The sequence below is a fragment of the Cygnus olor genome, chromosome 1, assembly GCF_009769625.2.
Source record: "Cygnus olor isolate bCygOlo1 chromosome 1, bCygOlo1.pri.v2, whole genome shotgun sequence".
NCBI classification, from domain to species: domain Eukaryota; kingdom Metazoa; phylum Chordata; class Aves; order Anseriformes; family Anatidae; genus Cygnus; species Cygnus olor.
The window spans coordinates 103576485-103593607 of record NC_049169.1 but is presented as its reverse complement, the minus strand read 5'-3'; the positions used below and the strand labels follow the sequence as shown (position 1 = coordinate 103593607).

Genomic DNA, 17123 nt, shown 5'->3' with positions numbered 1-17123 from the left:
CTATAAAAAGATCAGTTAGAATCAAACTTCCCCTATCATTACTGGTTTCTGTATGACAGAAGGAAGAAAGAACTTCCTCTTGAGGAAGAAGAGGAGGGAAGTTACAAGCCCGTTACAACAGAGAACAACTTTTCGACAGCAACAAAGGAAAAAAAGAAGTGGGAATAAGAATGTCAGAAAATCTCATCTATGCTGACTTGAACTTGACTGAATCAAGCAGGTCTAGGCTACAGAAGGACATCAATGTCCAAGGTAGGTCAATCTGTCTGCACTGAGCTTTGTTTTCTTCAACCTCCCTCACAGATATTTTGAAAGAGGGTGGCACCAAAGCCCCAAAGGGGGTGAAAGAAATATAGAGGGCAAAGCTGTGAAAAATTTGCAGGTGGGGTCAATTTTTAGTTTATTTTTTAACCAGAATAAAGGGAATTGTTATAAGGTCTACTTTTCATTTGTCAAGGTGCAAATATGAAGGGGAGTTTCTTGTGTGGTATTAAGAGGTCCAATTTAAGAAATTACTCCACAGCTGAATGTTACTCGATCTCCTGATCCAGGTCTGTTCTTATGTAGCATACTCTGATTCTTACAGCAAACTGATCAGAGGGTTGAGTTCCTCATGTTTCCATTGTTTGAAGCAGTCTCATGCATAGTACAATGCTGCTTTCTGAGCATAGCAAGCATTGTTTTGGGTTTTCTCCCTCCTGGTCTTGCCAGCACATGCTGCTTGTTTAAGAAATCAAGCATAAAATATTTCATGAACAGATTCAGTTTGATTTAGTACAATGATTTTGCAAAATTCTTACCTAAATCTTATCTTAGCAGTAAGAATTATTACATAAATTTTTGCACTGTTTTTGCTACATCTGCATAAAATTACATCCTAAAATGATAGACATTATAGACTTCATCTCCGTATTTCTTTTTTTTTTTTTCCCTCTTTCTCTGTTTAACATTACTATCTCTTGGACAGGAGTAGTAGTACCTATTTCTTGCCATCCTGCGCCTGAATTTTGCATAAAGTGTAATCCCTTGGCATTTATTTTGAGGTGGCTGGAATTTCTAATACCCCAAGAAACAGTATTCCCATCACCTCTTTCAAATGATTAGCTCACAGCTAGATTGACATACAACCACGGTAGAAGACACTTGATTGAAAGTTCCATTTTACTTATAATTTAATACATGTTCTCCTGCTTACAGCTTTTACACAGTTTAAATAGCATTTTTATATTTCTGGAAATCCCCTATGAACTATTTTCCTGTAAATGTTCATTTAATTTATGCACTGTATCTCCCAGTAAGTATAAATATCTTACACAAAGGAGCTTAGAAAATGTCTTCTGTTCTTTTCCCTCTGGTTTGCTATTTTCTCTATGACAGCAGATTTCCTGGGATCAAATGCATTAATCTCAAAGGAATTATATTAATTCTATAAGCAGAAGAATGCACTTACAATCATAGAAGATATTAATTCTGTATGGTGATATAAACAATGGACCTCAGTGCTGCATATCAGGATGATTTTGAACGTTTTATAAAATTGCAACATCGTATTTGTTCTTTCCTACCTTATTTTTACATGTTCCTACCCTTCCTTCCCCACCTGCCTTCTTCCATTTATTATCTGCAGATGTTGGAGTAGTTCTCAACTTTTCCTCACCATCTTGTTAATAAGTAACCCCTTCAAATTCAGTACCAACTGTAGCTTTCAGGTCTAGTTCCTTATCGTAACCACTCTCACCACTCGCGTTTGTATGTAAATTGGGTAAGACAGTCAGAGACCTTAGACATTTTTTTCCACTTCTGTTTAGATTTAAAGTGTGTGTTCATGTTTCCTCTGTCACTGTCCGCACTGAACTGATGATAAAACAGATCTTTTTTCTGCTTATAGCAAGTCTTGAATACAGTGGGCAAACATATTATTGTGTCAAAATTAAACACTGTCACATGAATTGCATCAGTTGCTGCCACGTGTTTATCATTTCTCATAATTGCAGTTATTTTTATTACATTTAAATTGTTTCTCTTGTTTTTCTGTTCCCCATTATTTTTGCCTGCTTTTAGATTCTACATACGCAGAACTGAATGTGCAATCCCTAGACACAAGTGCTGTAGCTAGCTATGCATCATCTGGTGAGTTTTCAGCTGTCTGCTAAAATGATATGAATTTAAACAATGTGAAGAGAGGAGTCCATTCCTTGTTTTCAAGAAATGAAGTGATATAAGACCACATGGGACCACATGGAGACAGGAATATACACTTGACTGCTTTATGTAGCCAAAGTAAGGAGCAGCTGACCTGTTGTATTATATGCAACTAAACACTTCTTGGATTCACTGGCATAAGAACACAAGATTTATGGGCAGTATCAAGAAATCACATCGCCCAACCTCTATCTGCAATGGCAGTCAAAGGTGTACAACTACTGACTAGTAAGAAGAGGGTAGGCATATATGCTATCTTCCTGTAATAACTTTCACATGCATCCAACTACTCAAGGACTTCCTGAGGCAGACGTGTTTCTATTTGCTTACCATTGGTGGATTTCTCTTTTATGAACTTGCCCAATCTCCCCTTGATTCCATACACAGTCCTGATTTCTATAACATCCTTTGACAAGGAGATCCACAGTTCTTTTAAATATGCAATGAAGAACCAGCTGCATTTGTCTATTCTGAGCTGGCCTACTATTTCAGCTAATGCTCCCTGAAAGAAACAGTAAGCAGCTAAACCCAATCCAAGGTCTCCATGATATTCAGGATTTTATAGTGGGTACCATATTATAGTACCCACTAGGTTCCCTGGTACAGTCTCAGAACAAAGGAAAACACTTCTTTACTCTGAGGGTGGTCAAACAGTGGAACAGGTTTCCCAGAGAGAGATTGTGGAGTCTCCATCTGTGGAGATAGTCAAAACCTGACCTCACAGTCCTGAGCAACCTGCTCTACCTTAACCTGCTTGAGCAAGGGCTTTGAAGTAGGTGTTCTGAAAAGGTCACTTCCAACTTAAATGTTCTGTTATTGTGTGATCAGCTGAAGTTCACAGATCTACTCTAGCTTTTTTATTTATTTATTTATTTATTTATCTGTGGGCTTAGCTCACATTAGATGTGTTACCTTCTAATTCCTGGGTGCAAAGGTAGTTTCAAGAGAGGGATTACGAAACTGCATTAGTAATCCAGCAGTCTCACACCTAACTTGTCTTGGAATTTTTTACTGCACCCATTTGTGTATTTGGGCCATATTCAAGAAACTCTTCACACAATACTGTCCTGAAATGGGAGATCCACCCAGTTCTTATTCAGTCAACCCTGATTAAAGGATTAATTTAATTTCTCTGCTATAGTCTTATCTTCTGAATACTTCATGGATACCATACAATCCACTGGCCTACAAAGCTCCAAAAAGTTACCTTCTCTCATTGTGTTTGGAGACAGGTTGAGTGGTAATTCTGATGGTTTTTGCTTCTCAAGTTCTTAGCTGTCTAATTATTTTTATCTATGATTTGTATCTTCCCACCATTTGTGATACTTTCTATTTCTTTCATTTGGTGTTTACAGCTTTGTAAATTTTATGTTTACAGCTTTGTAAAGTTTACCATCTGTTTCTAATAGCCTTGTCTGCTTCCTTTTATCTGTTCCCAGATCATTCTTAGTAAGTGGCTTATATTGTCCACATGCTGCCAGGATGTTATCCTTTAATAATATATGCTCTGCCTGTATGAATTTTATTCTCTTCTAGCAGCACTTTTCGACTTCCTTTTTATAAGTGCCCTCTCCTTTATGTAGTTCCCCTCTTTTATCCATTAGCACTCTATTTTTCCTTTTGTAGTCTAGTACTATGCTGTCTCTTTTCCTTCTATCCACTTTCCCATATACATATTGGGGTGCTCTTCGGTTAACAAACCGCAGGTGGCCAGAACCACCTGGGAAGTATTAGCACATTCTGTCTGCCTTCAGCAGGCAGATCTAGAAGACCACAGATCTCATGTAGGTTTTGTAACATCTTCCAGACATGTACAGTTATCTGATATTTGAGGCCATCTCAGATGACACAAAGCACACATTCTTTGGTGCCTGAGGCCTAGGTGTTTTAATCTAGGGCTGGACATTTTAGGTCATCTCATCTTATTTCTTAGGCTTCTAGTATATAGAACCACAGAATCACTTGAGTTGGAAAAGAATTCTAAGATAATCAAGTCCAGCTGTGACTCAGGCATTCGGTTTAAATTTCACCGAAGTGCCTATGAGTATAAGGACTGATCTACATGCTGAGCCAGAGCTCAAGGGATTCCTAAAAGGAAAAACAAACAAATAAAACCAACAGTCAGCTTTAAAAAAAGTCCACATGAAAGATCAACCACATCAAAAAGATCATGGGATATAGCAGAAAAGCAACTACCAAGTTTACAACTCACCCTCTTTGCCCAGCAGGAACGAATAGGAACAGAGGTGATTGACAGTGAGGTACAGCCAACTCTGCCTGGGCACACGCCCCTTCCAATAGCTCCCATAATAGTAATTGACCAATTTATCCACTTCTGGCATCCAAAACTGCTTCTGCATCTTCAGTTTGGCCTCTTTGAATTTACCTTGATCCATTTCACTCTGGGGTTGCTGATTCTTTTTCAAAGACTGTTTTAAAAGCAGTTTAGTTTAATACTGTATTAAATATGACAGCTTTTTAATACTTCACTAATTCAGATAGTAATGAATACATAGGCGTGAAAATGAGGTTATCAGACAAAACAGACCAAGTATTGACTGCAGTTAGGGTGAAGATTCGGGTTGGTCTCCTCCTTTACATAAAACTATTTACTTTAAAGATCTAGGGATGATATACGGAATAACCTACATTTGTTCTACAGTTCCCAGTGGTCAAACGGACATCACAAACTTCAAAGACAGAAGAAGGGGTAAGTAAAATACTCTAGCAGATATGTGAAGGGGGAAGTGATGGAAAGCTGTCCTTTACCCTTTAATTCAGTGTCTGATGAGTTCAGTCAGCTTCCAAACATATCTTTTGACCCTCTTGAAGCTGCCTGTGCTCTGCAGTACCCACTGAGTTGACAGAGTAATGACTGACGCAAGGATCTCCTTGAAGTAAATCCAAAACCAAAAATACATAAACAACTGTCAAAACATAAAGATGAGACAGTTCAACTCCTCTGAAAAAATGATATGGCAGGACCTTTATCTGATAGGCTGATTGGGTTTTCCTTCACTAATATTTTGAGAGGGCAGGTAAGGATGCCAGAGAGCACTGAACTCTAGCATCAGGTACAGCAGAATTTAACATAGTATTCTAGGCAGTATCAGAAGGGTTCAGTTGAATACCTATGACAGGAAAGAAAAAAAAAACAAACAAACAGGTATGCACAAGAAGAACATCAGAGGGAAAAACTTTGACTGACTTGAAAGAGTTGTCTCAATATGAGCCTGGAAAGGGCATCTTTGAATGATGATGAAAGGTCCTACCACAGTTGTTTTCCTAATCCTTATTTTTTCTCTCTGTAGGTAAAAACTGTTGTTCCAGAACACATATTGGAATATTGATTGCTGTGATAATCCTCCTACTGGTCTTAGGGGTGGGGCTGACACTCCTGTGTAAGTTCAGCTAAAAATGTAATAACTGCAATTTACTTGTGGCTCACCCAAAGAATAACATCTAAATCATGACAAGTAAAACCAGTAGAAGCAGAAGGCTATTTTGATGGTTCAGGACAGTAACTGTTGACAAACCATGGTCATAAGAGAAATCTGTAAGGAGTTGAATGGTTTTCCATTCTATGTTTTCAAAAGAAAAATTCCAAAAGAAAAAAAACCCGAAGCACAATCATCAAAACATACAACATTCAAGCAATAAATCAAATCAAATCAAATTAAACAAATAAATCAAATAAATACAAATATGTTGAAAAAAAGAAAGTAAAAATGAAATTATAATGATATTATGGTGGTTACCCATGAGAATATTTCAGAGATGATCTTGTATAACATCACTAGGATGTCTATAACAAAAGAAATCTTTAACTGAATATGAATGAAAGTACATTTGAAAGAGGTTCCTGAGTTTTAGGGAATTTAAAGGAATTTGTTTGCACTTTACATAATCTAAATGCCACCCCACTTCTTTTCTCTCATCTTATTTTTGAGTTTACTGCTGGTAAATTAAGTTCTTTCTTTTAATATTTTGTTTCTTTTACTGTTTGTCTCAGGTATGAAGCCTGCATACCATGCTGAACCATGAACAGCATGAACTATGCTGTTCTGGTACAAGTTTGTCAGAACTCTCTTGAATCCAATCTTTTTTCTCATTTTATTTTATTTTATTTTATTTTATTTTATTTTATTTTATTTTACTTTAGTTTACTTTATGTTGCTTTATTTTACTTTATTTTATTTTTTCTTTGTCTGTTTTCAATGAATTTATTGATTCTGGTTTCAAGTATAATAATTCTACCACTATAATATTTAGTCTATAGTTTCTTTACCGTAGTTACTAATACATTTTCTGTTCAACTCCAAATAACCTCAAAAATGCCTCTTGAAACTTTATTCTAGACATTTCAGTAACTAATAGTCAGCTGAACTAAAAACAGCTGTTCATGGCAGGGGCCGTTGTATTTTTACACAAGTAACTGGAAAGCTGCCTGGCAGAGAAGGACCTGGGAGTATTGGTCAACAGCTAGCTGAATATGAGCCAGCAGTGTGCTTGGGTGGCCAAAAATGCCAAGGGCATCCCGGCTTGTATCAGAAACAGTGTGGCAAGCTGGACTATGGAAGTGATTGTCCACCTGTACTCAACTCTGGTGAGGCCGTACCTTGAATAGTGCATTCAGTTTTGGGCCCCTCACTACAAGATGGACATCGAGGTGCTGGAGAGTGTCCAGAGAAGGGCAAAGAAGCTGGTGAAGGGTCTAGAGAACAAGTCTTAGGAGGAGTGGCTGAGGGAGCTGGGGTTATTCAGCCTAGGGAAAAGGAGGCTCAGGGGAGACCTTGTCTCTCTCTACAACTACCTCAAAGGTGGTTGTAGCAGGGTAGGGATCGGTCTCTTCTCCCAAGCAACAAGTGATAGGACAAGAGGAAATGGCCTCAAGTTGTGCCAGGGGAGGTTTAGGTTGAATATTAGAAAAATTTTGTCACTCTAAGTGTTGTAAAACATTGGAACAGGCTGCCCAGTGAAGTAGTTGAATCACCATCCCTGGAGGTATGTAAAAGATGTGTAGACGTGGCACTTAGGGACATGGTTTAGTGCTAGGTTAACAGTTGGACTTGATGATCTTAGAGGTCTTTTCCAACTTAAATGATTCTGTGATTCTGATTCTCTGATGTACAGCTGAGTTTTCCCAAGCAGAGAAGCTTGGAGAATATGTAGATTTAGTTATTGCTACACAGAGCCAGCTGGAAAAACAGAATCCTCCTCTAGCCTGTTAATTGTGAGTGATCCCTGAACTCAGTTCTTTCAAGATCTAAACTCTTGGGGAAGTTGCTAAAACTGAAAAAACAGAGGCTTGAGAAGACTTGAAAAATACATAAAAACACATGACCCGCTCTAGTAAACATAAGCTTTAGTAAAGCATAACTTTAGCTCATCTGGGGCCTCAAAACCACTTTCTTCACCCTCGCAGATTTTTTTTTCCTTTTTCTCTGTGATAGTCATACAGTCCAGTTAGTCATCAGATAACAAAAATGAAGTTGTAAGCCTCTCTCCAAAGTCCCTTTTTTTGGGAGTCAGAAGCCTGCCATGGAGCACAAATCCCTCACAGCCACTATGTCAGAAGAAACAGGGAAAATAATCATAGAATCATAGAGTGGCTTGGGTTGGAAGGGACCTTAAAGATCATCTAAGTCTAATGCCCCTGCCATAGACAGGGATGCCACCCACTAGGTCAGGTTACCCAGGGCCCCATCCAGTCTGGTCTTGAACACGTCCAGGGATGGGGCATCCACAACTTCTCTTGGCAACCTGTTCCAGTGTCTCACTGCCCTTACAGTGAAGAATTTCCTCCTTATGTCTAGTCTAAATCTATCCTCTTTTAGTTTAAGACTATTGCCTCTTGTCCAATCATTATCTACACAAGTAAAGAGTCCTTCTCCATCTTTTTTATAAGACTCCTTTAAGTATTTAAAGGCTGCAAGGAGGTCTTCCCAAAGCCTTCTCTTCTCCAGGCTGAACATCCCCAGCTCTCTCAGCTTTTCTTCAGAGGAGAGGTGCTCCAGCCCTCTGATCATCTTTGTAGCCCTCCTCTGGACTTGCTCTAACAGGTCTACATCCTTCTGGTGCTGGGGGCCCCACACCTGAATGCAGTACTCCAAATGGGGCCTCACGAGGGCAGGGTAGAGGGAGAAAATCACCTCCCTTGACCTACTGGTCACTCCTCTGTTGATGCAGCCCAGGATGCAGTTGGCCTTCTGGGCTGAAAGTGCTCACTGCTGGCTTACGTTGAGCTTTTTGTCCACCAGAACCCCGAAGTCTCTCTCCCCAGGGCTGCTCTCAATGAGTTCTTCTCCCAGTCTGTCCTCATGTGTGGAATTGCCCTGGCCCAGGTGCAGCACCTTGCACTTGGACTTGTTGAACCTCATTCGGTTCACATGGCCCCACTTCTCCAGCCTGTCCAGGTCCCTCTGGATGGCATCTCTTCCTTCTGCCATATCAACCATACCACTCAGCTTGGTGTCATCTGCAAACTTGCTGAGGGTGCAATCAATCCCATCGTCTACATCATTAATGAAGATATTGAAAAGCACCGGTCCCAAGACAGACCCCTGAGGGACACTGCTCATCACTGCCCTCCACCTGGACATAGAGCCATTGATTTTCTGGGTGTGGCCGTCAAGCCAATTCCTTATCCACCAGATGGTCCACCCTTCAAATCCATATCTTTCCAATGTAGAGATTAGGATGTTGTCTGGGACCACATTAAAGGCCTTATAGAAGTCCAAGTAGATGACAACAGTCAGTCTTCCCTTGTTGACCGATGCGGTCACTCCATCATAGAAGGCCACCAGATTGGTCAGTTTCCAGGTACCTGTTGTATTGCCTTTTAAGAGGGGTTCTTGATTTTGTTCAGAGGAAAAATAATAAAAATAATAAAATAATAAAAATACTAATGCCCTTGGTGAAGCCATGCTGGCTGTCCCGGATCATCTCCTTGTCCTGCATGTGCCTTAACATTGACTCCAAGAGGACCCATTCCATGATCTTGCCAGGCAGAGAGATGAGGCTCACCTGACTGTAGTTCCCCTAGTGTTCCTTTCTACACTTTTTAAAAATGGGAGTGATGTTTCCCTTTTTCCAGTCACCATGGACTTTGCCTGACTGCCGTGATTTTTTCAAATATGATGGAGAGTTGCTTGGCAACTACATAAGCCAATTCCCTCAGGACCCTGGGATGCATGTCATCAGGCCCCATAGACTTGTAGTTGTTAAGTTGCATCAGGAGGTCATAAACTTGCTCTTCACTTACAGTGGGAGGGACTCTGGTCCTCCAGCCCCTGCCTAGAGGTTTGAGGGCTCAAGATAGGTGGGAAGCCTGACCACTGGTGAAGACCAAGGCAAAGAAGTTGTCAAGGACCTCTTCCTTCTCCACATCTGTTGTTACCAGTTCTCCCTCTTCATTTGTCAGGGTTGGTACACTCTCCTTAGTCTTTCTTTTGCAGCCAATGTACCTGTACAACCTGTTCTTGTTATTCTTTGCATCCCTCCCCAAGTTTAGTTCTGTCAGTGCCTTGACTTTCCTGATCCCATCCCTGCACATCCGGACAGCATTTCTGTGCTCTTCCCAGGGTACGTGGCCCTGTTTCCACTGTCTGTGCATTTTCTTCTTTTGCCTAAGTTTGGCCAGCAGGTTCGTGTTCAACCATGCTGTTTTCCTACTTGCTTGATATATTGCATATGGGAATAGAGAGATCTTGCTCTCTAAGGAAAATATTCTTAAATAGTTGCCAGCTCTGAACAGATCCCCTGTCCCTAAGGACCATGTCCTATGGGATCTCAGCCACTAATTCTGTGAAAATAAGGTTATTTCAGCTTGGGTATCTGCTTTAAAACCTACAGTGAAGACTGTTGTCTCTTTTTGGTCTCAGGGTGCAACACTTTGGAAATCTGCTCCACAGTATAGTACTACCATTTTTTTCAATAGAGGAGGAAATAGGGGAGGAGTAGATATTCTTTGTGGAGTGATAGTGAGGATCAAAAAGGTCTAGAAGAGCTTTGACACTCTGTGGCAAAATGGTCAGCTATTCAAAACAGAAATTATTGTCATCTTATTTCCAGACCATCCAACCACAAGCAGCCCACAGGACAGAGAAACATTCTCCATGACCTATGATAAGGCACAAGGTAGGTAATCATCTGTGGTCCAAAAGGCAGTTTCCAGGTATCTGTTGGATTGCCTTTTAAGAAGGGTTCTTGATTTCATTCAGAGGAAAAATAATAAAAATAATAAAATAATAAAAATACTAATCTGACCAAAAAAAAAAAAGTCATTAATAACTCAGAGAATATGCTCTCAAGGCCAAACAGCAATATTTTCGTCTTTGAAAGTAGTGCTTGCTCAACACTACATTATTGCTTCAGAGGGAGGAAGAACTGACTTCCTCCCTTCATGGTAGTGCAGAGGAGCCTGTGGCTAGATGAATGGACATTAATACAATGGTCCTTTTGGTATCACAGCGTAGTAGTGAGCATGCTGGATCAATGTGTATGTATTGCTTTCAAATACCCCTCCATTCTTAGCCTTTTAACTAAGTGTAATTTCTTTTTGATGTTTAAGGGCTGCTGAGTAACTAACAAAACTCTATCACACAGTCTCGGTCTCATTGAATTGTATCACCCTTTCCAAGTCTCATTCTCTGTCCTTCTGTTCCTAGCAACAGGGAGAAATATTCTTTCTTTCAGTAGCATCACTTTTGCCATATATTGAAAGAGGCAAATAAGATGTTTGAAAACTGAAAGCTGCTTTTTGCCCCAAGCTTTTCTCTTTACTTCCTGAGCAAAGTTTTAAAAGACTGGATAATGTTATCCATGATCCTACTTCTCTGACTCATGCATAGAGACTAAGAGCTTGTATTAGCTATAGAGATTGGCAGGGATCCCTGGCGGCCTGCTGAAAATTATGAACAGAACCACAAGGGTACTTTTCTGGCTGTAATTTACTCTTTTTTTTTCTTTCTTTTTTTTTTTTTTTCGTAATGGGATCATTTTGTTTGTTTGAACATGGAATTTTCCATGTTTTTCCCTCCTATAGATTGCCCCCAACATTGGAAAAGAAATGGGAAAAAATGCTACTTCTTTTCTCAAACTACAGAAAGAAAAAACTGGAAAGCTTTCCATGATGAATGTACTGGCATGCACTCAGAACTGGTGACCATTGACAACAAGAAAGAACTGGTGAGATCTATATCCATGGGGCTGCTTCTAGGGTTGTTTGACCTGTATGTCAAAGATCTCGTGGGTTACTGGTGTCTTCTTATGTTAGATGTCTCTGGGGGCCTATAAACACTCACGTACACCAAGCACCTCTGTAAGGTAGAAAAAGCCTTCACAGTAAGATGCATTTTGGCATCTTACCCTCTTAAAGTCTTGCATCTAGAAGCTTCTCTCCTCAAAGGTGTTCCCATTGGAAGGAACAAATTCTCTTCCTACATGATGTATGCCTTAAAGGGATTTAGCACACAAACCAAGACCAAATGAGTCAAACAGACATTGTTGGTCAGAGACATCACTTTGAGAAAAACCGAAGAGGCCTTCCCATTACAGAACAGAAAAGTGTCTCCAGGTGTTAAGTCACATCTGGCTAACTACAATGTACAGCTTTAATAGTATCAGGAGTGTATTATTTTATTTAGTCTGTTCCTAAGAAGCCTCAGGAAGAGGGATGAGATTAAATAAGAATGAAAGAATTCATCCTCTGAAGCTGCAGAAAGAGATAGCGTAGCTAGATCCATACGGTTCTTTCTATGTTGGCTATTTAGTACTAAAATTTCTGTGCACGTCCAGTGAAGAAAATGTAATTTGGAAGTATTAGCATTGTGGTTTTTTTCCTGTCTAGGATTACCTTATTTCACAATCCACAAGTCATTACTACTTACTTGGTCTCCGGTACAATGAAAGCAAGAAGAAGTGGGAGTGGATTAACGGCAGAGAACACAGCATGGACATGTAAGCTTATTCCAGCAAATCACTGTGATGAATGTCTAGAAACTGTCACAAATGCTCCAGGGCCAACACAGTGTGCAAGCAAAATCAGGGTTTTGAAGCATACTGATTCCTTGAGATTCAGGTGCTACAGTACATCCTAATGACAATTCAAAGGGAGTCCATGGCTGAATCAGGCATGTCAGATCAGGATGGCAAGACAGGACACAGCTACAGTTCTGCTGGCAAAGGAGGTATCTGACTAAATGGAGTTCAGTGAAGAGAGGAAGGATACACCAGGCAGATATAAAAGAGACTGTGATCTTAGCATCATTGAATGGAGCATAACAAGGAAGAGAAAGGTCTCTGCATGGGAAAGCATAGCCCATATACTTCTGTTGAGGATGAGCGAAAAAAAATTAAGGAGCTGGGAGGGAGACTCTCCGATGAGGCAGTCTCCATTTCAACTGACAAAGACATAGGCTGCAAGGCGAGGTGACACACTGTCTTTCATGTAAATGATACTATTCACTGCCATTGCATCTAACTGGGTCAGGAATTAAACTAAATCTGACTTTCTCTCCTTGTTCAGATTTAATATAACAGGACCTGTAACAGGACCTCCTGACTACTTCTGCACTGTTGTTGGCTTTGGCAAAGTGTCAACTGCACCTTGCTATGAATCCTCAACAACAAAAAATATGTGTGAAAAAGGTGCAAGTATTTCAGAAGAGGCAGAAGAGGAGCGACAAAAAACAGATTCAAGTAGGAACCTTACTCCCAGTTTTGTGTAGGAACAGCAGATGGAATTTGTCTCATTTTATCTGCTTAAATATCTAATCAAAGGAATCTCTCACCCTTCTGTCTAGACACCTTGCCAAGCTTAGCACATTTTTTGCTAAGAGAGGTGTCAAAGACTGGATGGATGAGCCTCTGGAAGAACCTTAATTTTTACGCATTAGGAACCTGGATGACTTGCTAACATCAGATGCCTGACTTTTAGGGAACCACTGTTTGGTGATGAGTCCTGCCTTGGTGAGAGGTGTGATCACATACAGATCCTGTTTCTCATAGACACATGCATACACACTTCTACATCCACAGTCCTCCTTGTGTGCAAGGAGGCACTTTGAAGCATTGCCATGCACTGGCCTTCCCTGCAGCTGCAGGTAAAGTTTAAGACGTATTTATATTTTGGATCTTGTAGACAAGTGCAACCACACCCATCCTTATATGTTATAGACAAGATTGACAGGAGAAAAAAATGACCAGAAAACCCTAAGCAAGTACTTACCAGCACTGGATACCAGATCTCTGGGGGGCTAAAATGTGATTGCCTACAAAAAGTGAAATGATCCTACACCACAGACCTCTGCATAAAATCATCAGCAGTCCTGTGTAGGTCAAGGAAAGAAAGTCAGAGTTAGACTTAACCCTGATGGGAAAGTGCACAGGATGAAGAGCAGTAGAGACAACCAAAAGTTGAAAAACAGAGTCACAATAATAGTTAGCTGGACAGAAAGTTGTTACTGAAAACAAAGGTACCTGTGAAGAAGCTGGTGAGAGACGTGAGAGTGGCCTGCAGAAAATGACATCACAGCAGATTCTTCTGCTTTTCTCAGGATAATGGAGAAATATATACATGAAGGTTTTTCTGGCACTGACATGTCAGAGCCAATACAAGAAAGAGGAGGTACCAGTGGGGCAGAGACATGACCAGCAAATGGTGAATGCTACCAGAGCTCTTCCAATGTCTTTCAGTGGCTCTTGGGACTCTGGTGCTTTTGTGACTCTAAGGATTGTCATTTTTACCATCTCCTTTGAGGCAGAAACACTCTTACTTCAAATTGTGTCAAAGTCGATTCATGGCTCTCTCCAGCATCTGCAGGATGGAGAAAGATAGAAAGATTTGTGAATTCTTCGATGAAGTGCAGTGATGGCATGCTTACTCATTGGAAGAAGAAGGAAAAAAGAATAAAAAAAGGAAAAAAAAAAAGGAAGAAAAGAAAAAAATGTCTTTTCTTAATCAACAATTGCTATTCAAAATGTTGTGGCCAAGGCTAATGAACATAGAATCATGCAGGAAACTTTCTCTCATTCTTACTTGAAAGCACATTCTGATGTCTCTGTGTCCTGGTTTCAGTTAGGACAGAGTTAATTTTCCTCCTAGTAGCTGGCAGGGTGCTATGTTTTGGATTAGGATGAGAAGAGCGCTGATAACATGCTGATGTTTTAATTGTTGTAGAGCAGTGCTTACACCAAGCCAAGGACTTTTCAGCTTCTCGCTCTGTCCTGCTAGCGAGCAGGCTAGGGATGCAGCAGGAGCTGGGAGGGGACAGACCCAGGACAGCTGACCCAAACTGGCCAAAGGGGTATTCCATACCATCTGACGTCATGCTGAACAATATATAGGGGTGGCTAGCCGGGGTGGGGGGGGCTGGCTGCTCGGGGATAGGCTGGGCATCGGTCAACGGGTGGTGATCAATTGCATTGTGCATCACTTATTTCGTACACATTATTATTATTAATACTACTATTATTATTATTATTGTTATTATTTTTCCTGTCTTAATAAACTGTCTTTATCTCAACTCACAGGCTTCACTTTCCCGTTTCTCTCCCCCATCCCAGAGAGGGAGGGGGGAGGGTGAGCGAACGGCTGTGTGGTGTTTGGCTGCCAGCCGGGCTAAACCACAACACTCTGAGACAACCAATACTTCTTAATGGCCTTATTCATCAAGTCTCCTTTAAAGCATATTTGTAGTTCCTTCACAAACCTTTAATCACCGAAGAACAAAGTAAGAACATAAATGTAACACAATAATCTCAGTGGCCCAAACCAGAGTCTAAACTGTTATTTCAGAAGGAAGATGGGGCTGTTTGTTTGTACTCAGTTTACTGAAGGGGGTGGGAGATAGCTCTGCATTGTACTACAGAGAAGTCTGGAAGAGAGCTGCCTTTTAATTTTTGTATTCTAGCTGCTGGGCTTTAATTGGGTGGGCTCTGATGAAGGAGGCAGGGGATATATCACTTCCCTAGGAGCCACTGGACCTAATGCAAATTTGGAGGCTTCAGAAAGCAGCAGAACTAAGCAGCTCCGTATCAGAGGTGAAAGAAACGAGGAAGTGGCCCTAAGGTCACTGTGGGACTACATGAAGTCCTTCAAATCCAGAAAGTCAAAGGAGTAAGAAGAGAACACTGTTTACAAAGAAATATCTAGCAAGTGAGGAAGTTTGATTTAAACTGGTTTATTTACCCAGCCTCAGTGCTTCCTTTGTTCACAAGTCTATCTTTCTCTGGATTTGTTATCTTACATTTTAAATAAACGTGAAGTTTACAGTTTGAGAGACTTTGGTTAGCTTTTGGCGTGTCCACCACAAGGAAAAGGTGAAGTAACTCACACCAACTCAGTCTTTGTTGTGGTCTCATCCTGATGCCAAGGGCAGGGGAATCCCACACCAATCCAAACCTAACCTCTCAGAACTTCTGTGGTTGGTGACTGCAGAGAATTACAAGGTTGGTTTTAATTCTTTCTGCAGTTGGGCAATGGGTCAACAGTCATTTGGCTAGGTCAGGCTGACAGTGTGAGCCTCATAGTGCGCATCCTAGATACATGGCAGGCTCCAGGGTGCTTCATTCAATGACCATTATCAAGAAGAACCTGGGACTGAGAACTTAGTAGATGAGGGAAAGGCAGAGGATGTTTTTTATATGGATTTTAGTAAAGCATTTGACACTGTGTCCCACAGTATTCTCCTGGAGAAACTGTCTGCTCATGGCTTGGACAGGTGTACAGTTCACTGGGTGAAGAACTGCCTGAGTAACTGGGCTCAGAGAGTCTTAGTGAATGGAGTTCAATCCAGCTGGCACCCAGTCACCAGTGGCATTCCCCAGGGCTCGGCCTTAGGGACAGTTTTGCATATAATTTTTATTAGTGATCCAAGTGAGGGGATTGAGTGCACCCTCAGTAAGTTTGCAGACAATACCAAATTTGGCAGGAGTGTTGATCTGTTTGAGGACAGGAAGACTCTGCAGAGGGATCTGGATAGGCTAGATCAATGGGCTGTGTCCAATTGAATGGCATTCAACAAGGCTAAGTGGCAGGTCCTGAACTTGGGTCATAACAACCCTATACAGCAGTGTAGGCTTTGGAAAGAGTGGCTGGAAAGTTGCCCAACAGTAAAGGACCTGGGGGTGCTGGTCTGAACATGAACGAGCAGAGTGCTCGGGTGGGCAAGAAGGCATATGGTATCTTGGCCTGCATCAGAAATAGTGTGGCCAGCAGGACTAGAGAAGTAATTGTCCCCTTTTACACAACATTGGTGAGACTGCACCTCAAGTATTGTGTTCAGTTTTGGGCCCCTCACAACAAGAGGCATACGGAGTTGCTAGAGGGTGTGCAGAGGAGAGCAATGAAGCTGGTGAAAGCATTGGAAATCAAGAGCTTTGAGGAGCGGCTGAGGGAACTGGGCTTGTATAGTCTGGAGAAAAGGGGAGACCCCATTGCTCTTTACAATTGCCTGAAAGGAGATTGTAGCAAGGTGGGTGTTGGTCTCTTTTCTCAGGTGACAAGTGCTAGAACATGAGAAAATGGCCTCAAGTGCACAAGGGGAGGTTTAGACTGGACATTAGGAAGAATTTCTTATGATTCTATGACTCAAGAGGTATTCTTTAGGGTTTGTCCTATATTCATAGACCTATATCCAAGTTTGCTTCAAGAAAAATCACTTCAGCTATTTTGCCTCTGATGAAGGGCAAAGGGAACCCAGGGTAGTCACAATGCAACAAGTGGCCCTTTTGAAAAGGAAAGCATGCTCTTGACTAAAAGCACTACATTCATGACTTGGCCAAAACTATGAGGAGGGAGAGATGACACTCAAAGCACAAAACCAAAGCATATCACATTCTGGACAGTAGCTATGTAGACATGAAAAGCAGTACAATTCAATTTAGAGAAAGGACAAAGACATCTTCCTGCTTACCAG

The 17123-nt window shown here is 41.0% G+C and overlaps 1 protein-coding gene across 8 annotated transcripts; it reads left to right on the top strand.

Annotated features, from left to right (window-relative positions):
- The first annotated feature begins 69 nt into the window (after positions 1 to 69).
- On the top strand, positions 70 to 14103 carry LOC121078869 (C-type lectin domain family 5 member A-like). Of its 8 annotated transcripts, XM_040575507.1 has the most exons (9): positions 140 to 252; positions 458 to 551; positions 2062 to 2280; positions 4865 to 4912; positions 5514 to 5603; positions 10276 to 10341; positions 11249 to 11391; positions 12053 to 12162; positions 12731 to 14103. In XM_040575507.1, the coding sequence occupies exons 3-9, from the start codon at positions 2229 to 2231 to the stop codon at positions 12930 to 12932; spliced, it is 711 nt and encodes a 236-aa protein (XP_040431441.1). In that variant the 5' UTR covers positions 140 to 252; positions 458 to 551; positions 2062 to 2228; the 3' UTR covers positions 12933 to 14103. The 8 variants fall into 8 exon arrangements, with proteins under 8 accessions (XP_040431420.1, XP_040431390.1, XP_040431461.1 ...); XM_040575456.1 differs by lacking the exon at positions 458 to 551 and having other exon boundaries at positions 72 to 252; positions 2062 to 2130; positions 4823 to 4912; XM_040575466.1 differs by lacking the exon at positions 458 to 551 and having other exon boundaries at positions 76 to 252; positions 2062 to 2130.
- Positions 14104 to 17123: the final 3020 nt, after the last annotated feature.